Source organism: Oncorhynchus gorbuscha, linkage group LG18, assembly GCF_021184085.1.
Source record: "Oncorhynchus gorbuscha isolate QuinsamMale2020 ecotype Even-year linkage group LG18, OgorEven_v1.0, whole genome shotgun sequence".
NCBI classification, from domain to species: domain Eukaryota; kingdom Metazoa; phylum Chordata; class Actinopteri; order Salmoniformes; family Salmonidae; genus Oncorhynchus; species Oncorhynchus gorbuscha.
The window spans coordinates 44,655,336-44,679,371 of NC_060190.1; the positions used below are offsets into that span (position 1 = coordinate 44,655,336).

Genomic DNA, 24,036 nt, shown 5'->3' on the forward strand with positions numbered 1-24,036 from the left:
ATGAGTACACACACATAGACACACACACACTGAGCTGGTCCAGGCTAGACTGACCTCATGACTACTTGGCTGGACACTAACTCACCAGCACGGTCCAATGAAAGCATTCATGTCTGAGGTCAAGCAGGGAGATATAACCCCCGATCTTCCTAGAAAGGGAATTGGCTCAGAATGGATGGATCTCGCCTTTACTATTATACCAACTCTTTCCGTTTTGTGTCAAATACCCTTTAATAATGAATGTATTTTCTAAAGTATTAAATGTGTACTAAGATACACATCACATGAGTGCTTTGAAGACTCTCTTTATATACTGTCTGACTAAAGTTTGTGTATGCTTCCTAATGTTGTGGTGTGCCCTGCTCACACTGATACAGCAGCAGCCTGTATCCTCCATATGCTAACCAATGGCTGACAGTACCTCCGCCATTACGTAAGAGCAGTCATAGCTTTTAGGGGGTATAGTTGATTCGGGGCGGCAGGTAGCCTAGTGGTTAGAGAGGTGGCCCAGTAACCGAAAGGTTGCTAGATTGAATCCCCGAGCTGACAAGGTAAAAATAAATCTGTCATTCTGCCCCTGAACAAGGCAGTTAACCCGCTGTTCCTAGGCCGTCATTGTAAATAAGAATTTGTTCTTAACTCACTTGCCTAGTAAAATAAAGGTTAAATAAAAAATATAATAAAAATTGTAACGCCTTCAAAAGAGATCATTACGTTCAGATTATTGGTTGTGGGAAGTGTGAACCTGCTCTTTTATCATACGTCTGGGTGAATTTCTATTTTCAACTGACGGACTTCACCTGAAATAGAAAAGCCCAATAAAAAGTGAATGAGAATAAGGGTCTACTTGTTAAGGCTGGGACATTGAGTTTGTTGTTTGTTCCATCTAATGATGTGGTGTGCCCTGCTCACACTGACACAGCAGCCTGCATCCTCTCTATGCTAATCCATGGCTAACCCTCCACCCCTCTCTTCTCTTTCAGCTCAGGGCCTTTGATGATGAGATGGATATGCCTGAGGTTGTCCCTCTTTTTCGTCTACTTCTCTCTCCCTCTTTCAGTTGTTCTGTGAATGTGCCTTGTCCTCTTAAATGTAGGTCTGTGATTGTAGCTGTGGCTGTATGTGGTGGTGAAATGTGTCTGTGGGTAGTACGCCTGGGGTTGTAGTGGTAGATTTGGGTTGCTTTCTCTGTTACCCTCTCTCCCGCTCTCCTCACCCTCCCAATCAGTAAGTAACGGTGTGGGTGGGTGGGTGTGTGCGCGTGCCCATATGTGCACGTGTGTGCGCTTTACCCAGTAGTGCTGTGCTGTTCCAGGGTGAGTCCCATGCTGGTCGGGCAGGCTGCCAGTATGTGTGTCCCAGTCAGTCCCTCTAAGGGCTGTGGAATGTGTGCACTAGTTCCATTTAAGTACATCCCTCCCTACTTCACTAGAAGGATGAATGGAGCTTTCAGGAAGAGCTTTAGTCAATGATATTGCAGCACCATGCTGTCATGGACAGGACCAGGAGTTCTTTCTGTTCTGGTCAAGTGTGCAGAGAAAATCCCTGGCCCTTGTTATGGACCACTAAGAGGAGAGTGTGAGTTTGATAGAATATCCTGACACTTTCTGTTTGACCTAAATGCATTTGTGACCAGAAATGTTGGCTTCTCAAATGTGTGCCATTTATTTATCTTCTCTTCCTCTCTTTCTTTCCCTATGCATTCTTCCTTTCTCCCCATTCTCTACTTTCTATGTGCAGTCTGAGCTCATGGCTGTTTTAGGGTGTTTCCCCTGCCTTTCCCCAGGGTGTCAGTAGGAGGCACTGTAACAGTGTATCTAGGATTAGGTTTGTGTGTGTGTGTGGCTGCGTCCTAGTTTTCCCTGCCTGTGAGCTGCACGATCCCTGGGCCGCTGCCAGCTCTGGGGCGGTGGTTACATAAGAACCGGGTCGGCTTTCTTTCCCTTTTTCCTGGAACCCAGCCTGCCTCTCTCTCTCCTTGCTTCTCTCTCTCTCCTTGCTTCTCTCCCTCTCTCTCTCCTTGCCTGTCTCTATCCTTGCTTCTCTCTCTCTCTCCTGACCTCCACTGATGTGTGACCTTCAGAGGTAATTGCCAATAACAGTGTGGAGGAGCTGTATACCCAAAGACACTGGCTGTGCCTTCACAGGAGTGGTCCAAGAGGGGATATGGGGGGGAGGGTACAGGGTTGAGGGGGGGGGGTATATATCTGTCTACAGCCCTCCCTATCCACACCGGTTTGATGCCCCTCCCTCCTCACCGCTAGCTCTGATGTAATAACGGCAGTATGAGGTAAACAAGCCAGCCAACCTCGCCCACCTTTCTCTCGCTAATACCTCTCATATTTCTCCCTGTTTCCTTCTCTCTCTTTTCTTTTTCCCTCTATCCTTCTCTGTCTCTCTCTCTTTCACTTTTTCTCAGTATCTCTCTCCTTCTTTCTCTCACACTCGGTACAGTCCTGCAGACACTTACACTGTGTGTGTAGTCTAAGTAGAGTTGGCAGAGGTTGTTTCCGTGGTGTGTTAGTGTTGGAAGAGACTCCCCACACAGCACAGTGCAGACACACACTCCTCTCTGTGATTAAGCAAGATAAATATATGTGGGTTAAAATGTAGCTTGTCCTTAATTCACATGAACATATATGTGTGAGCTGCTCTAGAATATCTATGTTATGTATTCTTAATTCTGGTAGGACCGGCAACTCACAGGGGGACCATGTCTGTTCTAACCTAGCACCATCTAACTCAGTTCAACACATCATGGGCTTGATGATAAGTTGATTAGGTGAAGCTGAATCATGTGTGTTGGTGTTGGGCCAGAACAAAAATGTTCTCATTCTGGTTCCCCACTGGTTCGCCACTAAATAAGCGTGTATTTTTGGTTCTGATAGGGTGCGAAAGTTGAACCCATTGAATCAATGGGTATCAAATGGATAAATAATACAAATGGATGTAATAAATAATCAAAATGGATGTAGCAATCAGTCTCAATCCACACCTGGGCCCATGATTTAAAGAGGAAGGAGGCAAATCAGTGAGAGGGACCTGGGCTCTGTTCAGGAGGGTGTATCGTCACAAAACCGTCAGATATAAATGTTTTAGAGCAGATATGATACTCTGTCATGTAGAATATGGAATTGTGTAAGCTCTATACGTTACATCTCTGCAACATTCTGAACTGTTATTTTAGCTGAATAGGTCCTTTATAGATGACTATGACTATGTACAAAAGTAGTTCCGGTCAATTGTTGACACTCACCAGACACTTGGTTGGTATTGGCCCTGGCTCAAGAGCTTGGGTGGACTAGATGGATTTCATTTTGCAAGTCTGAGAAAAGCAGGTTAGTTGCAGCGAAAATGACAGAGCAACAGACATTTTAATAGGTTTCCTCAATGTCTTTATTGTATTTGGAGAACTTTGTGGGCAGCCAAGCGGCAAACCCCAAGATCCATTTCAGTCAGCAACGGGTCTAAACATGACTGTCTCCCTCCGCCCGCTAAAACACAAACACATGGACATGCACAGCAAACACACCAAAAAAAACACCTAAAAGGGGAATGTTTTTGCATGTGTTTATATTAACGTGGAATCTGGAGATGTGACAGACAGCAGGGGCTTGCCGCGGGGAGATTCCAGCTCGGTGGAACGATTGTTGGGGAGGATGTGGTGAGCATGAGGGGTTGTTGTGCGGTCGCTGTGGTTGGACCCATGGGCGTTGGGGAGAGAGCGCAGATCTGCTCTGATCAGCAGGCTGTGTGACGGTGGCTGTCTGCCATTGATGGGGTCATACATTTTGAAGGAAACAGTATGATTATGTAAACGTAACTTTTTAAGTTAGATTGAAATATTCTTAAGTCTTTAAGTGATGTGCAAAAGGTAACATAATCACTGAAAGTTCTAAGGTGACACAAACATGCTAGTCTCTATACAGACACATACCAGGAATTCTCAGGCTTATCTACCCTATATTGGATATACGGTATGAAAACGGTACACAATTTCAACCCTACATGCACACACACACACACACACACACACACCTCTCTAACTTCTTGGCGCCCCCATCCCGTTAGCGGGATCATTTTCGTCAACATCCGCTGAATTGCAGAGCTCCAAATTCAAATTAAATTATTACAAATATTTAATTTTCATGAAATCACAAGTGGAATAAAGCAAAATACAGCTTGTCTTGTTGTTAATCCACCGGACGTGTCAGATTTCAAAAAAAGCTTTACAGCTAAAGCAAACTGAGTGTTTATGTAAGGACATCTCTATCAGCAGACAAAATATTACAAACAGCTAGCAGCAAAGTAGATTTTTTACGAAAGTCAGAAAAGCAATAAAATGAATCGCTTACCTTCGATGATCTTCAGATGTTTGCACTCACGATACTCCCAGTTACACAATAAATATTCCTTTTGTTCCATAAAGATTTGTTCAGAAATCCACAGGCTCGAGCGGTCACGAATGGGCAGACGCAAATTCCAAATAGTATCCGTAAAGTTTGTAGAAACATGTCAAATGTTTTTTATAATCAATCCTCAGGTTGTTTTTACAATGAATAATCAATATTTCAACCGGACCGTAGCTTTTTCAATAGGAGAGAGAGAAAATGTCTGCTCCAAGCTGTTGCGCATGCAAAACTCTGCTGGCACCCAGCCATCCACTGACGCGATGTGATCATTCTCGCTCATTTTTTCAAAATAAAAGCCTGAAACTGTGTCTAAAGACTGTTCACATCATGTGGAAGCCGTAGAGAAAGGAATCTGGTTGATATCCCTTTAAATGGAGGGAAGGCATGCAATGGAACAGGGAGCTTTCAAAATAAGAGGCACTTCCTAGTTGGATTTCCAGCAGGTTTTCGCCTACAATATCAGCTCTGTTTTACTCAGACAATATTTTGACAGTTTTGGAAACTTTAGTGTTTTCTATCCTAATCTGACAATTATATGCATATTCTAGCTTCTGAGCCTGAGAAATAGGCAGTTTAATTTGGGTACCATTTTCATCCAAACATCAAAATACTGCCTCCTACACTCAATAGGTTAATGTAGCCAGTTATAGGCCTGCCCTCAGCCGCCCTTTATTCCCTCCTTCCTTGTTTCAGGGGGGCATGGTTGTGCTGGCAGAGCCCTGTGTTGTGATCTGTTGTGTTATTCTCGCTCTCTTGTTATGGTGACAGATGGGTTTTCTAAGCTCCTGTGTGTCACTGAGCTCCATTATGTAACTCCCTCCCTCTCTCTCTCCCCTCCACCCCTTCCCCATCCACACCTCCCCTTCTAGTGTATCTGCATCTTATGTAATTAACATGATTGCATGGGAGCGTGATCGGACTCCAAGCAGTTGTAGCTAGCTAACAGGTATCCTGTACATCCCACTATGTGGCCGCACCTCTCCAAAAGGCCAAGGATCCACATGAAAGAGAAGAGAACCATGGATTACTTTTATTTGTGTTGTCATTTGTACAGTAGTATTGTACTTTGCTGACTGCAACGTTGGTCTGCAGTTCGTTATATGCTGTGGTTCCAGAGAGTGAACTGTTGATTCTCTCCACCCTCCCTTTACTTCCTGATTGATAGTCATCATCATCATGGCTGACCCCTCCCTTTGCTTTGACCCCTCCATAACCTTCACACCACCCCGCTCTAACCAGTCAATGGCATGGCACAACCCTATAGCTGCCTATTTGCAAGTCAATAATTTATAGAATGATTAATAATCTGTTATTAACACTATGTCTGTGTATGTTGGCCTTACCAATGCTGCATGAGGAATAACCCTGTGTTTGTTTCTGTTGGCCCGCTGTGCTGTGCTAACCCACCTCACTGCACCAGCAGCTGGATCTCAACCAGCCACAGAAAATACTGGATGACCAGAGGAGGGTAGGTACTAATCCTGACTGTAACATGAGCACAACCATAAACCCTTAACCCCAATTTAACCTTAATAAACTACTGGAGGATCCTAACATGAGCATAACATCAGAAAGGGGTAGGTACTAGTGGCCAGGGCCATAACATGACCAAGATAAACCCCTAGTCCTGAACGTAACTCTAACATAACAGAAGCTCACACACAGATCAAGACCGACCGTAGAGATTTCTAGGCTTTCACCCTAGCCTGAACCCTTGACCCATCACTGAACTCAACAGATTACGAACTCCACTGCAGCCCTTACCCTACGGTTGTGGTAAGCTGACTTGGCGTCCTCCATATAATCACGGTTGGCTTAGTGTGTCTGTGTGTGTGGAAAGGATGAGCACGAGTGAAGCCTGTATTTCAGTGGCATTCTCTTAGCAGTCAGTTTGTCTCTAACACAAACTGGGTACTGCAATCGAACACAGATGGACCAACTCACACAACATATGCTACCTTCCCACCTCCACACACTTGTTGTCTGGAAGGAAATGGGGAGTGGAAGACAAAGATGTGGAGCGTGATTGGATGTTTGGCTCTCGATGTGTGACTGTGTCGTTTGTTTCACACAATGCCCAAACAATGTCCATTTATCTGCCCCCTGCCGATGACGGATAAGGCTCTGTTCTCCGTACTGCGTGGGTTAGCCCATCTCTGCTAGCTGGAGCATTACCATGGTAGCAGGCTTTATGTAATGTTGCTCTCATTCTCAAATGCACACCCACGGCTGACTGTAACACACACACACACACTCTACCACCTCTCACTCTTTTCCCTCAGTTCCCCTCATGGGAGGTCTGTCAGGTAACGTGTGCGCTGCAGTTGCCGTGGCAATGGCAGAGTCGTGCAGACTCCCATTGGTGGCTGGATGAGTCATCTTTGCTACGTCTTGGGAGGGCAGGCCTGTCTGGGAAAAAAAGCTAGGTCCCAAACTCCCAAAGCAGGACGCAGGCTCACTTCTACCAGGGATAGAGATATAACAAGCTTGATGACTTATATTTACCTGTGTTATTGAGTGTTTATTCAATATGTGAATGAGAATGTTGGGAGAGTAATAACAATATGGACATTTAGCAGATGCTTTATCTATAGCAACGTAGGGAGCCCATGCTGACATCAAACCCATAACCCTGGTGTTTTCAGAAACCTATTCCAACCAAAACAAACGTGCCATCTGAACTCTAATCTTCATCATTGCAGGACTATGTGCGTAACTTAGAGCAGTTCAGTTCATGCACACAATGTTTATTTGGATTGGCTTGGCCTGATCCTGGGAAGCTGCCATATGTCCCTTCCCTCTTCAAACCACTTTAATCAATTCAACTGGGCCTCACTGGCATGATGATGCCTATATGGTGCTCATAATGTACACTGTATAATAAACTCCCTCTCAAGTCTCCTCTCTTACACCATCACACTAATACACCTCCGTTTTCTTCTCTCTGTAGGGTGAGGCGTTGAGGCAGATTCTGGTGAACCGTTACTATGGCAACTTCCATAGTAGGAGTGGTGGGCGGAGGGACAGCCTGACTGCCTTCAGCAACGGAACCCTGGTTCCAGTAGGGCCCAGCAAGAGCCAATCAGGTGAGAGCATCTCTCTGAGAGGATTCCCTATATCTAGTATATAGTATCTCTATCTGTCATCTCTTCTGTCTGTCCTCTTCTCTGTCTGTCTGTCTGTCATCTTATTTGTCTCTCTGTTTGTCATCTTGTCTGTCTGTCTGTCCTCTTCTCTGTCTGTCTGTCCTCTTCTCTGTCTGTCTGTCCTCTTCTCTGTCTGTCTGTCCTCTTCTCTGTCTGTCTGTCCTCTTCTCTGTCTGTCTGTCCTCTTCTCTGTCTGTCTGTCCTCTTCTCTGTCTGTCTGTCCTCTTCTGTCTGTCTGTCCTCTTCTCTGTCTGTCTGTCCTCTTCTCTGTCTGTCTGTCCTCTTCTCTGTCTGTCTGTCCTCTTCTCTGTCTGTCTGTCCTCTTCTCTGTCTGTCTGTCCTCTTCTGTCTGTCTGTCTGTCCTCTTCTCTGTCTGTCTGTCCTCTTCTCTGTTGGTCTGTCCTCTTCTCTGTCTGTCTGTCCTCTTCTCTGTCTGTCTGTCCTCTTCTCTGTCTGTCTGTCCTCTTCTCTGTCTGTCCTCTTCTCTGTCTCTCTGTCCTCTTCTTTGTCTCTCTGTCTGTCTTTCTCTCTGTCTACCCATCTTCTCCGTCTGTCCTCTTCTCCGTCTCTCCTCTTCTGTCTCTCGGCCTGTCTGTCCATTGTTTTGGACGAAAAGGTTAACTCTCAGGTCATTTTTATCGCATGTTGCATAAATCACCCCACAATCAAATTAGCTTGTTTTGTACATTTTTTTTATGTAAGTTGTCACAAACTGTTGTATGAGTAACTTGCCAGATACAAATTAACAAAAGGAACCTAAAATGTAAAAAAATAAAAATAATAATAATTTTTTAAAAGCAAGAGTTTCTAGTGCACACAAACCAAGCATGGCAACGTTGCATATTCTTTTGACCTAATTCTGAACTCTGGACCTCTGCCCCCTTCCAAAGAAAAGTATCTTTATTTATCTTTATTAGTCATGCAGATAGCACAACTTTGAGAGGTGAAAGTCTGCATGGTGGACAGGGAAGTTGATTATTGTTCTGCTAAAGAAGTGTATGCATGTCAAGGTTTCTCAAACAGACCTGTTCATTATCTCTCTGTTATATAGGCCTCCTGGTTATCTCTATACACACACACACATAATTCTTTACTGCTGAGCTGTAGAGATGTCTAGCTCTAGTCCAGCCCTGTGACTGAGCACAACACTGTTATTTCGTCATGATGAGCAGGTCACTGTGTGATTGATCTGACCAAAATATTGAGGCAATTTATCTCTTCACACAGCTTTTCTCATACAGCTCAGTTGAGAACTACTCTGGCTTTTTGGGGAATGAGGCCTGTTGAATAAACCATGATAAGAGTGTAGCTTATTTCTATGTAGTATTAAGAACATCACCAGGATGCAGAAGTGTATCACACTTAACATGTCACACTTACACCCAGGCAGTCACCTACACCGAGGCGACTGCCTGGGTGTAGGCGACTGCCTGGGTGTAGGCGACTGCCGGGGTGTAGGCGACTGCCGGGGTGTAGGCGACTGCCGGGGTGTAGGCGACTGCCGGGGTGTAGGCGACTGCCGGGGTGTAGGCGACTGCCGGGGTGTAGGCGACTGCCGGGGTGTAGGCGACTACCCTATTTAGCACTCATATTTCGCCAGACATTCCATTGTGAATGAGTAATTTAGAGGTATCTATAGATGACTGTGGTAGTAAGATGTTAGATATACGATTTGAAACCTCTCCTTATCCTTATAAATCAGTAGATCAGGGAAAACCACATTCATAATCCTGACCCTCCACCCCTGTCCCTCCCTTCAGGTCTAGGTGGTCCGGGAGCCCTGAGTCGAGGGGAGATGAGCCTGGCAGAGGTGCAGTGTCACCTGGACAAGGAGGGCGCCTCCGACCTGGTCATCGACCTCATCATGAACACCACCAGTGACCGTGTCTTTCAGGAGAGCATCCTATTGGCCATTGCCCTGCTGGAGGGTGGGAACACCACCATCCAAGTGAGTCAGAGCCAGCTGCCAATCATAAGGATGTGGGTTTGTCAGGAATGACTGAAGCCTAATAAATACCGGAATGATAAATCAAAACAAACATTATTTAAAGTGCATTTCACTACTATAAACAACATACATAATTGGTCCAAACATCCAATACACTTCATAGATGAGGGGCGAAAAAAAGATAAGTCCTTGGATAGGGACAGTACCAGGGTCTATCCAGGTACTGGCCTGCTCTGACCCTGTACAAGACAGCCATTTTGCATTAGTCCACACCCCTCCCTGCTGCCTTAGAAGGGGTGGCATGTAGCCTCAAGGTTCGAGCGTTGGGCCAGTAACCAAATGGTTGCTTATTTGAAAACCTGAGCTGATAAGGTGGACAATCTGTCGCTGTGCCCTTGAGCAACGCACTTACCCCTAATTGCTCTAGGGGCTCTGTACAATGGTGCCCCTGGCTGTGACCCCACTTCCTGCAGGTTGCTCAGGGGAGTTGGAATATGCAAGAAACACATTTCCATTACACACTTGTAACAGGACAAATATAAACACCCCCAAAATTATTATTATTATAGAAGAGAATGACTCGGCATGCCCCACAACACTGCTCTACTTCTCCTGACAGAGCTGAGCACACGATAAAGACCAAGTTTACTGTCAACTTTAAACAGTCCCTTGAGGCACATGACACCTGCTCCATAAAGCCCTCTGGATTGTTTACAATGGAGAAATATGATACTTCTCTGCAAACATATGAGACATTTAGTTACGTGTGTGTGCATATAAATGTGTGCACAAGCCCGCTGCATTTATGTTTGCTATCAATCTGTCTGTGTTGTCTGTCTGTCTCTGCCTGCCTGTGCTTGCGTAAGCAGGGGCAACTTGCGTAATCAGATTAGGAGGGAGGAAGCCACTCTAGCAGAGATGATGTCCTGACTTCCCACGGCTGCAGCCTGTCTGCCTGTATCCCTCTCTGCCTCCCTCCCTGCCTGTTAGCCTGGCTGCTGCAGAGAGAGCACAGAGTATCACGTGACCAGCATTACATAAGGCCTGTGTGAATGAACAATGAGGAATGTCTCGGGCTTAAAAACATTCCAGCCCTCTCTCTTTCCCTCCCTCTCTTTCTTTCTCGACCCAGACCGGGTCATGCTGGGCCTCTGGAAGTGGGGCAGTAGGGAGAGGGGGGGGGGACTGGAAATAAACTGCCGCTCTTTATTACATAGTTATTTGTTCTGAAACACTGAGTGGAAATTTAGAGGGGGAAATACTGAAGTATTAGCATTTAATGCTAAAAAGGGGAGACATGTTCTCCTAAGTACTTCATGACTTAACATACTGTAGCATTTCATGAATGTAAACCAGCTTGCTAGGCTATATAATTTGCTTTCTGACCCAGATACCTCTCCAGATGATCACCAACTGTCACCTCTACAAATAACCACTTGACGTCTCTGCAGTTGTCCTCTGTGGTGTTTGGACTGTTCTGTCTCCCAGTAGATTATGAAACCTGAGGACACACTAGAATAGGTCTTTCTAGAAACCTCCAGGTTCACTTTTCGTACTGATGAGCTGGATAATAATCTTCTTAACCCTGGTCTTTGAAGATATATTTATTTAATTATGATAAAGTGGATTTGTCTCTCAAAGAATATTAAGACTATACAAATAGATTTACATTTAACATTTACATTTAAGTCATTTAGCAGACGCTCTTATCCAGAGCGACTTATAAATTGGTGCATTCACCTTATGACATCCAGTAGAACAGTCACTTTACAATAGTGCATCTAAATCTTAAAGGGGGGGGGTGAGAAGGATTACTTATCCTATCCTAGGTATTCCTTAAAGAGGTGGGGTTTCAGGTGTCTCCGGAAGGTGGTGATTGACTCCGCTGTCCTGGCGTCGTGAGGGAGTTTGTTCCACCATTGGGGGGCCAGAGCAGCGAACAGTTTTGACTGGGCTGAGCGGGAACTGTACTTCCTCAGTGGTAGGGAGGCGAGCAGGCCAGAGGTGGATGAACGCAGTGCCCTTGTTTGGGTGTAGGGCCTGATCAGAGCCTGGAGGTACTGAGGTGCTGTTCCCCTCACAGCTCCGTAGGCAAGCACCATGGTCTTGTAGCGGATGCGAGCTTCAACTGGAAGCCAATGGAGAGAGCGGAGGAGCGGGGTGACGTGAGAGAACTTGGGAAGGTTGAACACCAGACGGGCTGCGGCGTTCTGGATGAGTTGTAGGGGTTTAATGGCACAGGCAGGGAGCCCAGCCAACAGCGAGTTGCAGTAATCCAGACGGGAGATGACAAGTGCCTGGATTAGGACCTGCGCCGCTTCCTGTGTGAGGCAGGGTCGTACTCTGCGGATGTTGTAGAGCATGAACCTACAGGAACGGGCCACCGCCTTGATGTTAGTTGAGAACGACAGGGTGTTGTCCAGGATCACGCCAAGGTTCTTAGCGCTCTGGGAGGAGGACACAATGGAGTTGTCAACCGTGATGGCGAGATCATGGAACGGACAGTCCTTCCCGGGAGGAAGAGCAGCTCCGTCTTGCCGAGGTTCAGCTTGAGGTGGTGATCCGTCATCCACACTGATATGTCTGCCAGACATGCAGAGATGCGATTCGCCACCTGGTCATCAGAAGGGGGAAAGGAGAAGATTAATTGTGTGTCGTCTGCATAGCAATGATAGGAGAGACCATGTGAGGTTATGACAGAGCCAAGTGACTTGGTGTATAGCGAGAATAGGAGAGGGCCTAGAACAGAGCCCTTGGGGACACCAGTGGTGAGAGCGCGTGGTGAGGAGACAGATTCTCGCCACGCCACCTGGTAGGAGCGACCTGTCAGGTAGGACGCAATCCAAGCGTGGGCCGCGCCGGAGATGCCCAACTCGGAGAGGGTGGAGAGGAGGATCTGATGGTTCACAGTATCGAAGGCAGCCGATAGGTCTAGAAGGATGAGAGCAGAGGAGAGAGAGTTAGCTTTAGCGGTGCGGAGCGCCTCCGTGATACAGAGAAGAACAGTCTCAGTTGAATGACTAGTCTTGAAACCTGACTGATTTGGATCAAGAAGGTCATTCAGAGAGAGATAGCGGGAGTCCTGATAGCTGGAGTCCTGACCTCCTATTATTTCTATGAAACACAAACTAATAGCAATGCGCATGTTTGTTGGTGTACTAGTACTCCTCGTTTTCAATGTATCTTTTTAAGAAGGGATCCACTCTGAGGTTTCTTATGTGTTGACGGGTCTATCCCAGATGAGCTTTTCACTACACCCACAATAACATCTGCTAAACACGTGTATGTGACCAATAGAATCTGATTTTGATTTGACAACTCTTCTGGATGGAAGCCTGAGATAGCACTCACACGGTTTACCATTACCCCCTGATCTACATACCACACAGAAATAAACCTGACCATGTACTCACTCACCCACTCCCTCAGTCATGCTCAAACTCCTTACTTATACACTCTCCTGCCAGCTTCTAGGCAGGAGTGACTGAGCAACTGTTTTATACAAAGAAAAGAAAGTTAGCCAAGAACAATACATGTCAGGGGCTCCCGAGTGGCGATCTCAGCGCTAGAGGCCTCGGTGCTAGAGGCGTCACTACATACCCTGGTTCGATTCCAGGCTGTATCACAACCTGCCGTGATCGGGAGTCCCATAGCGTGGTGCACAATTGGCCCAGTGTCGTCCGGGTTAGGGTTTGGCCGAGGTAGGCCGTCATTGAGAATTTGTTCTTAACTGACTTGGCTAGTTAAAGGTTACATAAAATAAATAAAAACATCAGTCACTTTGCTGCAGGAGACATTAGATTGTTCCTGCCTGCCACACTCTTCCTTCCTGTGACGGCTACTGTTGGCACAAAGGGAGGGAAAGGTTTTGTGTGTGTGTGCGTGGTTATTGTGTTGTGATGTGACATTTCAGCAGTGGTCGGGCACCTGACGTGAAACCAGAAGTCATGCTGCTCGTTTGCCTTCCAGGAGGCATCCATAGTCTGACTGCACACTGAAGAACCAATGCCACACCAATAAAGGCTTCTTTGTGCTAATATGTAAGGAAGGAAGTTAGTAGGTTCGGGATGGTGAGGTTCCTCTCTGGGTTTTAGTCCTGAGTTACTGGGTAAGATGATTGACAAGACACAAGGTCATCTGTCCTATTCTATTCTGTCTAGTCTGTGATTTTGTTCAAGCTTCCATTGTCAGGGGAGGGTCAGAGTGACAGAGAGGACAGAGGATAAGGAAGAAGAGTAGAAGATGAAGGAACAGAGAAGAGATAAGACAAGAGTTCAGAGAAGAGGATAGCAGGAAGAAGGAAGCAAGAGGCTTGTTTTGGGTAAGAGAGGACAAAAGGCTGTAAGTGAAGAAAATGATTCAGTGGAGAGAGAAGGCAAAAGGAAGAGAGACGCGGAGGAGAGCTGCAATTCCAGTTAGTCTATGTGTGGCGCTGCCTGACGTGAATTAGGGAGAGAGAGAGAGTGGGAACGAGAGGGAGCGCTGTTATAAATAGCTGTTATATAACATCCCTTTGTTGATGCCAAGTGGCGGAACGGAAGGAGAGAAGGGAAAGCGCTGTGACCTTGTTTTTCAGAGCCCCCGCCTCGCCCTGCCACGCCTAAATCTCATTCCGCTTGGGGTTAGTCTCCATGGTTACAGACAGTCTCTCTGTTTACCCAACACTCCAGGGAGCCCCTGAGACTCCCCATCCCTCACTTCCCTCTCGCTCTCTCCTCCTCTGCCCTCCTCCTCACCATCACTCCATTTTCTACTCCTCCACCACCATGTTTGTCTTAACATCCTCAACATCAATCTGTCGAGCGTTGTCTCTTTTCCAGAACAATTTTTCTAAGTCCGGTCTAAACACAGATGTATTTTTAATACTCCTGCCAAAACAATGTACTTGTAGGAACACTATATATCTCTATTCTACTAATGTCTTCTAATAATAGGGGGATGTTTTGACCACGCTGAAATGCAGAAGAAAGAAAGACCATATTACTTCTACCATCATGTTGTTGCAAAGTGCATGGTTCGGCAACAACTAATGTGTACAGTGTGTGATGCATACAATGCAATCACACACAATGCAAACTTTGTTTTGAATCAATTGTGGCGAGGGAGTCCCTTTAGGACCCTCTAGAATTTAGAACAGCTCAGGTCAAGTCAGCTCTTCGAAAGGGTCTAAGCCTCTGAGTGAGTGAGATCCATCACAACCAAACTGTAGCGTGAACATTACCTCAGAAAACTCCACCAAAACCAATGTAACTCGACCCAGATGTCCAAACTCCACCAGGCCTGTTATTTATGGCAACACCACCAAATTTGAGTGCCATTTGCTCATAGATGGGGATGCCCTAGTGAGAGGAAGCATGTTAACAAAAGAGTGGAGAATGAATGTGGTTATTATATAAGAGAAATGTAGTTTGAGAGCACTTGCGTATGCGTGACACAGAACATTTCACACTGTCCTTCAAAGCTGGTCTATTTTGATGGAGACAGCTCACCAACATTTCAATACATTTTTATTTATTTATTTAACCTTTTATTTAACTAGGCAAGTCAGTTAAGAACAAATTCTTATTTACAATGACAGCCTACCCCGGCCAAACCCGGACGACGGCGGGGCAATTGTGTACCGCCCTATGGGGCTCCTGCATCTCCCAACTGAGATGCAATTCCTTAGACCGGTGTGTGTGTGTGTTATGTAAGCTATCCAGGGTTAGAGGCAGGAGGGGAGGAGTAGGGGGGCTGTGAAGAGAACTCTTGTCTCCGCTAGGATCAGTGTAATCGCTGTGTGTGTGTTATCCTGGCCAAGGCCCCACCGGTGAAGCCTACCCCCTCCTCCCTCACCCCCTCCTCAGGCCCCAATGTCCCACCCACGCCTGTGCGAGAAAGAGAGGTGGGAAGGGGAGTTTTTTTTTTTACGGTCTCTGGGAGAGATGAACGTGGAGAGAGACAGGCATGAACACTCCAGCCCCCCCCACACACACACACACACTTATGTGGTTTGCCAGGTTGTGAGGTTCAGTTAATCCCCCCTCTCTGCCTCTGCACTATCCACTCTGTCATCAAGTTATTTATTGCACTGGATCTTGCTGGATAGCACGCACACTCCCCCCGCACCACCACCCCTACTCTCCTCCATCCCACACCCCTTCACCCTGACTGGTGGCAGAGGGTGTACGTGCGAGTGGTCTGGTGCACAGTGGTGGGGGTGGGGGGTAGGGGTGGGTGGGGCCTGGGTGATTTGGAGTCTGCTGCCCAGGGGGCATAAGTACACAATGATGTCATTGTTGATTTGGAGTAGAGGAGGGTGTAGGGAGAAGTCACTGATGTTGTGTTTAAGTTGGGCAGATCTGTCATTGGAATACCTGATGACACAACATAATACTGTTTTATTCAGACTGCATAATCCTTTGATACTGAGGAAAGACTGCTGGCTAGACACTAGTATGTTATCAGTTTCACTAAACTTTAGATATACTTTTTGATAGTAAGTGAGCAAGGTACTATCCCATTAAATGTTGGCTTGGATACTTGGAAAATGCGATCTTTACAACCACACTGATCCGTGGTGACCTACATATTTGAGAATACATTATTTCTGTGATTTATGACAATGTATGTGAGCAACATTGTAACATATTTTGCCCAAGCTTTTAAGCGGAGTTTATTAATGCTGCAGATTACTCCACGACTGTGTGTGTGCATTGTTGTACGATTCCGCATTCCTGTAGTATGAGATTCCCTTGTAATTCAGACAATTAAGGTTAGCAAACTCAGGGCTCTTTACCAAGGAGGAGTGGCATGTTTCATTCATTTCACATGTCTAACATTGTGTTACTGAACGCCCTCATGCCAGCAAGCGTTCCATACACATCTCTCTTTTAAAATATGACATAAAATGGAGTTTGCCCATTTTGTTTAATCTACAAATTATTTGTTTTTCAACCTCTCATGTCAACACGCACGCACACATACACACACGCTTAAACCAGCCCTAAAGCACACAACCACTACCCCAGTTTAAGACTTCACACCTAACCTAGAAAAAAAGCAAGTTATGCAACAAGCTTTTTAGAGCTAGCCTAGATACCTACTCTGATATCATTACCCACCCCTTCCTCAACCACTCGCTCACTCCGGCCCCATTTCTCCCTATCTCTCTTACTCCATTTCCCTTTTCTCATTGAATTTTTTGTTAATCTCGCCCCTGTTCTTAACTCTTTTCTGCTTCCTGTCTGTCTTTGTCTCCCTTATTCCCTTCCTCTCTCCTTCTTTCCTCCCTTCCTCCCTCTATCTGTGTAAGTAGGGTAGGCTTCTCCCTCTCATGTCATATTCACCCTGAGCATTGGGCATGTTCTGCCACTGGGTCAGAGTCTCTCCTCCTCTCCCTCCAAGTAGACTGTGACCAGATAACAGCTCTTACCAACCCCCCCCACTCCAGAGAAATAGGACAGCACAGATCTCATTGCAGTCAGGGGTTAGAATGTGCTCCCATTTAGCTTGAATGTGACCCCCACAGAATAAAGAGTCCAAGTCCAAACTGTGGTCTCTCCACTGAGGTTCTGTAACCACATGAGATAATAATAATCCATTTATTTTATATTGCAATATTCATTACAAGAAGAATCTGTCGCTTTAAAAACAGAATAAATAAACAATCTAACCAAACATCTGTATGGATCTGGCAGTGTTTTGGCAATGGTCTTCCACAGCTTTAGATGACAGGCAGTTCAGAAAGGGTAGTATCTTGATGGCACAGTCAAAGCCTTAACAGGGTTTTTTCCTTCCCTTCTTTAGTGTTTGCTGAGGCTGACTGTGGTCATGGTGTAATGGTGTTTTGCATGCATGGGGCACACAGAGATCGAGACAAGAGTGAGAAAGAAAGAAAGAGGAGAAGTCCCATCTTGTAACACGATGTTGTCAGACCAGGGATTTATCAGCTAGTTTTAGCCGTGGGACAACTTTTTCTTGAGCGGATGGTCGGAGGGCCGGAGCATCATTACAAATCATTTGTAGACTACAGAATGACCGCAAAAAGCCCAAACATATAATATTTGACTAAAACTCAAAAGTTTGGACATACCTACGCATAGTGAAGATATCAAAACTATGAAATAATACATATAGAATCCTGTAATAACCCTTTTTTTAAACAAATCTAAATATATTTGAGATTCTTCAAATATAAATATTGCCTATATGACAGCTTTGCGCACACTCTTGGCATTCTCTCAACCAGCTTCACCTGGAATGCTTTTCCAAAACTTTTTAATGTTTGTTCTTTCCTTATAACTCATTTCTGTGTTCTATTCATGTACTGTTCTATAAACAAATATGTGTTTGCAAGTGGCTGACTGTACACATCCTCACTATCAGTAGCTGCAATTTGGCAGCACACCCAGACCTTGTTTTCAGAACAAACAAAATATATCTTAGTTTCAAGGTCTCAGTTTAGAGAGCAGAAACCTGGTGAGATATTGCTCAGTCACATGTTATGAATACTGATTGGTCTGTCACATGAATGAAAATATCATGCAAATATAACTTGTCTGTGTATAGCCGGATATAAGACAATTGCTGGGACTGCCCAGGCAGAGCTTCTGACACATTCACTATGGTGCATTAAGTTTGTTGGAACCTCTCCAGCGCGCTGACAAATAAACAATGATTAATTTAAGATTAACTTAGTGTCCCTGTGTAAGAATTTCATTGACACACTCTTGAAGGAGTTCCCACATATGCTGAGCACTTGTTGGCTGCTTATCCTTCACTCTGCGGTCCAACTCATCCCTAACCATCTCAATTGGGTTGAGGACGGGTGATTGTGGAGGCCAGGTCATCTGATGCAGCACTCCATCACTCTCCTTCTTGGTCAAATACCCCGCTTCACCATTTGGCAGTGTGACAGACAATTTTGGGTTGCCCGAATCAAACAAGTTGTCTAAATAGGCGACTTTAGGTCATCTCCATGGTAATATTCAGTGTTACAGTAACTACATACATTACCAGATTTGCCCTTGTAGCAGAAAGTGTATACGTTTATCATATGTACTTGGTGGTACTGTATACACAGTAGTGCAGACCTGTCTTATTTTGATCAATTTGAAATACCTGAACCTTTGTTTAGCGAAAGGGACATTTAGCAGATGCTTTTATCCAAAGCTGCCTTACAGTTATCACATGTATTGTTGTCATGCAGGAATCGAACCCAGAACTGTGGTATTGCGAACACTTAATGCTGCAAGTAACCAACTGAGCCATCAACAATAACGCCTAGTGTACTCAATTTGGTGAAGAAGGCTGCACACAACAATACACAAGCATTCACATGACGAGAATGAACGTTCCTTCCTTGTTATTTACAACGAAAGGTTGCGTTACTTCCCAGTACCTTTACTTGGCTTCCTTTGTACTAGCGTTCCTTCTTCTGCCGTCTGACGGAGGACAAGAAGTCTGAGAAGTTTTTCCGGGTATTCTACGACCGGATGAAACTGGCCCAGCTGGAGATCAAAGCCACTGTGACAGTCAACACCAGCGACCTCGGCAACAGAAAGAGGGACGACGACGCCCCCGACAAGGAAGTGCCCATCCGCAAGAAAGGTCAGAGGTCAACTTATTTTATTGTCAGTTATTGCATTTTAAGAGAGTAGGATGAAGTTACCCCTAGACACTGATCTAAGGTTTGTTTTTCTCTGAACACTTTAGCAATAAATACTAGCTGCCACAAAGATGTCTTCATTTTATCCCCAGTACCTAGTTTGGTTTCTCTGTCCTCCCTGTGTCTCTGCAGCCAAAGACTCAGCGGTGGTGGTGACAGAGGAAGCGAGAGAGCAGCTGCTGGAGGCATCGTCGGCCACTAAGAAAGCCTTCAACTCGTACCGCCGTGAGGCTGACCCAGAGGACCACTTCTCGGCGGCAGACGGCACGCCCAGCGCCGGGGACAAGAGCCAGGAAGATGGAGAGATGAGCTTCATCATTGTCATCATGCAGCCTATCCTGCGCTTCCTCCAGCTGCTCTGTGAGAACCACAACCGAGACCTGCAGGTCAGTTATTTCAGCCAGCCCAACATCAGGGGAGCTAGCCCTCACAGCTAGCCTCTTAGCGGGACAAGTCATGTTCTATGGCAATAGTTATGAAGTTCACCGCTATGTCTTTAGTTCGCAGTGGTCGATTGTGTAAGTCACTCTGGATAAGAATGTCTACTAAATGACCAAAATGTAAATGTTAGGACTTTCTGCGTTGTGTTCTATGAGCCATTTAATACGGCTGTGAATGAACATGAAGTGCGTAGTCAGTACATGATGTGGGAGTCATGAGATCGATGGTTCTATTCACTAATGGAGGCCTGGTGGTCACGTCTCCAATCTAACTGTTAGCTCAACACTATGGCGCCGATTACCCAGTGACTCATGGATAGATATTCTCTGTGTTTTAAGGAGTCAGGGTCATCCTGTCCTCAGTTTGATGTTAACTGGAATGTTCTTTAGTTCAGTCACACTTTCAATGAACATTTGCCTTTCAATACGTAATGTAATTTTTTCTGAATTAAATTTTAAAAAACATGTATAAAATGTGCAAACCGCTGTATTCTTACCCTCCCTTGGTCCCTCTGCAGAACTTTCTGCGGTGTCAGAACAATAAGAACAACTATAATCTGGTGTGTGAGACGCTGCAGTTCCTGGACTGTATCTGTGGCAGCACCACGGGAGGCCTGGGTCTACTGGGCCTCTACATCAATGAGAAGAACGTGGCTCTCATCAACCAGACAGTGGAGAGCCTGACCGAGTACTGCCAAGGACCCTGCCACGAGAACCAGGTACTGGCCTTTAGAACCACAGCTATGTATGGGCTCTTGTCATTAGAACCAACTAACTGTGGGCCTGTGTCATTTTGTCATTAGAACTACAAACAGATACAGTGGGCCCATCCCGTAAGAACTAGCTACAAGCACATATGCATACCATATGAAGCAGTTGTGGACTTCTATCCTGGGTCCACTTCTATTGTCATCCATACTACTAATACTGTCTATGGATAGGTTGAGAGGGCCCTGACATGGATAACTAGTGACCTAGTGTAGTCCATGCAGCGCGTTTATAAAATGGACTTTTATTGTTTCCTTGCAGAACTGCATCGCCACCCATGAGTCCAATGGCATTGACATCATCATCGCCCTGATCCTGAATGACATCAACCCACTGGGGAAGAAGAGGATGGACCTGGTGCTTGAACTCAAGGTGAGGCCTCCCTCTCAAAGGGTTTTGGTCACAAGTAGTGCGCTATATGGGGAATAGGGTGCCATTTTGGACATAGGCTGGGTCTCCACACTGGACCAAGTAGTAAAGCTACTTTACTCCCTACTCTAGTAGATGCTCTATCCTGGAGTGGAACTTCACAAACAGTGTGCTGCTGCTTTTGAAACCTAGGCAACTCATGAATCTCTCCTAAGCTAGCTCCTTTGGTGCCAAACCAAATATCTGCAGATTGCATTTTCCCTCTAAGCCTTGTGGATTCTGCCTGTTTTCTTTGGAAGGAGGAACAGAAACGGCTTAGAAAGATTTGATCTTCAACTTTATACGCATCTCATGACTATGACATAACGTTTACATGATAACAAACCATTATCTCAGTTATTTCTCTATTTCTCTCTTTCTCTCTCTGTAGTGTTTTTAGTGTAACGAGGATGTCTTACTAAAGACAAAAGTTTTTTTGTAAGTGTCTCTCTCTCTCTCTCAGAACAATGCCTCTAAATTGTTGTTGGCTATCATGGAGAGTCGCCATGACAGTGAGAATGCTGAGAGAATCCTGTACAACATGAGACCTAAGGAGCTGGTGAGCCTGTCCCCCCCACCAAAAAAAAAAAATCAAAATTGCACCCATAAGTCTCCCCACACAGGTATAGGGCAATGAAGGTAATGGTTGTCTGGGTGGTGGTGAGATCCTCAGGTGGATGTGATCAAGAAGGCCTACCTGCAGGGAGAGGTGGAGTTTGAGGATCCCGAAGAGGATGACGACAGCGGGGAGGAGGAGGAGCATGATGCTGCCTCCCCCAGGAACGTGGGCCACAACATCTACATCCTGGCCCACCAGGTAGAGGACAGGTTCTAGTTTACCATAATGACACATTTAGAAGCACATAGTTTTTTGAATAACCAACCATTTGATCCACAATTGATTGATATTACATTCAACTATTGGACCCAACCATTTGATCCAACCATTTGAGGCTCTCACACAACAGTCAGATGCAGTTTTGCCTGCTATACTTCTCATGAGCGATTTGACCCCTTACTTGACTTCGACCACTGTAGTTGGCACGCCACAACAAGGAGCTGCAGGTGATGCTGAAACCAGGAGGGACCAACGGAGAGGGAGACGAGGCTCTGGAGTTCTACGCCAACCACACTGCTCAGATAGAGGTCAGTGACACCAGTCAAACACACTCACACAGTGTATTAATTGGATATCTTTAACTGTCATTGACAAAGAATAATGTTTTGCCATAGGGAAGTGTTTCATAATACTGGTCCTGTTAGTGCTAGGGCAAAAAACAAAATATGCACCCCTTTGGGTCTCCATGACCAGCATTGGGGAAACTGCCATAGAGGGATTTCAGTTCCTCTTAATCTGATGTGGTTTAATGGAAATACTCAAAAGCCTGGAGCTAAATTCCACTGTCCAGCCACATGAGTGCTCTCCAACCAGGGGCTAGGTGGCTGGTCCACTCCACACCCATGGAGCTGACATTGACTGAGTGTGTTCCTGTGTGTGTCTTCCTCTCAGATTGTGCGTCATGACCGAACCATGGAGGAGATAGTGTTCCCTGTGCCCAACATCTGTGAGTTCCTGACCTGTGAGTCCAAACTGAGGGTGTACTACACCACTGAGAGGGACGAGCAGGGCAGCAAGATCAATGACTTCTTCCTTAGCGCAGAGGACCTCTTCAATGAGATGAACTGGCAGAAGAAACTAAGAGGTAGCTAGCTCTTCCAAATGGCTTCTCAGGACTCATTTCTATTACTCTACTTCCACTGAAATGTGACTGCATTAACTATATGCAGTCAAAAGAAAACATTTCATCAGAAGTTATGCCAAAACTTCGCAGTAATTCCTAGTGATCTAATGATGTGACCCAGAGGAGCTGTCGCAGGGCTAGTGTTAAGAGAGCCAGTGGCATCCTCTCACTGTTTTGACAGAAGTTAGTGTTTCACTTTTGGGTAATTCCATTTGAATTCAGTCACGTTTTGACAGCATCCCTTTTGATTTAAACATAATTTGACGTACATGTTTGCCCATGGAAGAAGTGGTCAGACAGTGACTCAAAGTTGACACATTTTCCCCACCATACCATGAGACGTCTTCAACACTGGAAAAGATAAACGGTTGTGTTTAATATCATTTAAAATTAAAGTTTTAAACCTTTAAAGAGATACTTTGGGATTTTTGCAATGAGGCTAATTATCTACATCCCCAGAGTCAGATGAACTCCTGGATACCATTTTTATGCTATCCACTGGAAGTCTATGGGTATCAACTAGCATGCTAGCAGATACCAATAGACTTCCAGCTAACGCTAGTTAGCATTGGCTCACAAAACGACCTCCAAATTCCTTCATACTGGACACAGAGACATAAAAATGGTATCCACGAGTTCATCTGACGCTGGAGAAGTAGATAAAGGGCCTCATTCTGTCTGTTCTAATATCTATATTTCTATGAGGCTTCAATATGTTTCCTTTTTGTAGGATTGACAGTATATAATTTAAAACAACAAATATTCCCATTCAAGCCAACATTATCTGATATGTGGACCTCAACCATCTGTGTGGTTTGTGCCGTTCTGTGAAGGGAGTAGTACACAGCGTTGTACGATATCTTCAGTTTCTTGGCAATTTCTCACATGGAATAGCCTTCATTTCTCAGAACAAGAATAGACTGACGAGTTTCAGAAGAAAGGTTTCATTCTTGAAATAATTAATTGATGTTGAATAAAGATGATTGTTTGAGTAATTGTCCAAGTCTCTCTCAGTACTGAAATTTCCACTACAAGTCCTCAACTGGCAGCTTCATTAAATAGTACCCGCAAAACACCAGTCTCTACGTCAACAGTGAAGAGGTGACTCCGGGATGATGGCCTTCTTGCTCAGTTGTGCACCGGGTCTACCACTCCTCTTCCTTTTCTGGTTAGAGACAGTTTGCGCTGTTCTGTGAGGGAGTTGTACAAGATCTTTAGTTTCTTGGCAATTTCTCACATGGAATAGCCTTCATTCCTCAGAACAGGGATAGACTGACGAGTTTCAGAAGAAAGTTCTTTGTTTCCGGCCATTTTGAGCCTGTAATCGAACCCACAAATGCTGATGCTCCAGATACTCAACTGGTCTAAAGAAGGCCAGTTTTACTGCTTCTTTAATCAGGACAACAGTTTTCAGCTGTGCTAACATAATTGCAAAAGGGTTTTCTATTGGGCAATTAGCCTTTTAAAATGATAAACCTGGATTAGCTAACACAACATGCGATTGGAACACAGGAGTGATGGTT

At 45.3% G+C, this 24,036-nt stretch overlaps 1 protein-coding gene across 4 annotated transcripts in view; it reads left to right on the forward strand.

Annotated features, from left to right (window-relative positions):
• Positions 1–24,036, forward strand: part of LOC124003822 (inositol 1,4,5-trisphosphate receptor type 1) — a 179,561-nt gene that overhangs the window by 129,048 nt on the left and 26,477 nt on the right. Inside the window, exons 39-50 of one of the 4 annotated variants that reach the window (XM_046312419.1) lie at positions 984–1,019; positions 5,836–5,880; positions 7,363–7,498; positions 9,319–9,506; positions 18,914–19,097; positions 19,288–19,541; positions 20,114–20,314; positions 20,625–20,735; positions 21,235–21,330; positions 21,445–21,588; positions 21,810–21,917; positions 22,282–22,474. In XM_046312419.1, the coding sequence (XP_046168375.1) occupies positions 984–1,019; positions 5,836–5,880; positions 7,363–7,498; positions 9,319–9,506; positions 18,914–19,097; positions 19,288–19,541; positions 20,114–20,314; positions 20,625–20,735; positions 21,235–21,330; positions 21,445–21,588; positions 21,810–21,917; positions 22,282–22,474 (1,696 nt within the window). Of the gene's footprint in view, positions 1–983; positions 1,020–5,832; positions 5,881–7,362; positions 7,499–9,318; positions 9,507–18,913; positions 19,098–19,287; positions 19,542–20,113; positions 20,315–20,624; positions 20,736–21,234; positions 21,331–21,444; positions 21,589–21,809; positions 21,918–22,281; positions 22,475–24,036 lie in introns of all 4 variants that reach the window. The other 3 variants (XM_046312421.1, XM_046312422.1, XM_046312423.1) reach the window with 3 other exon arrangements.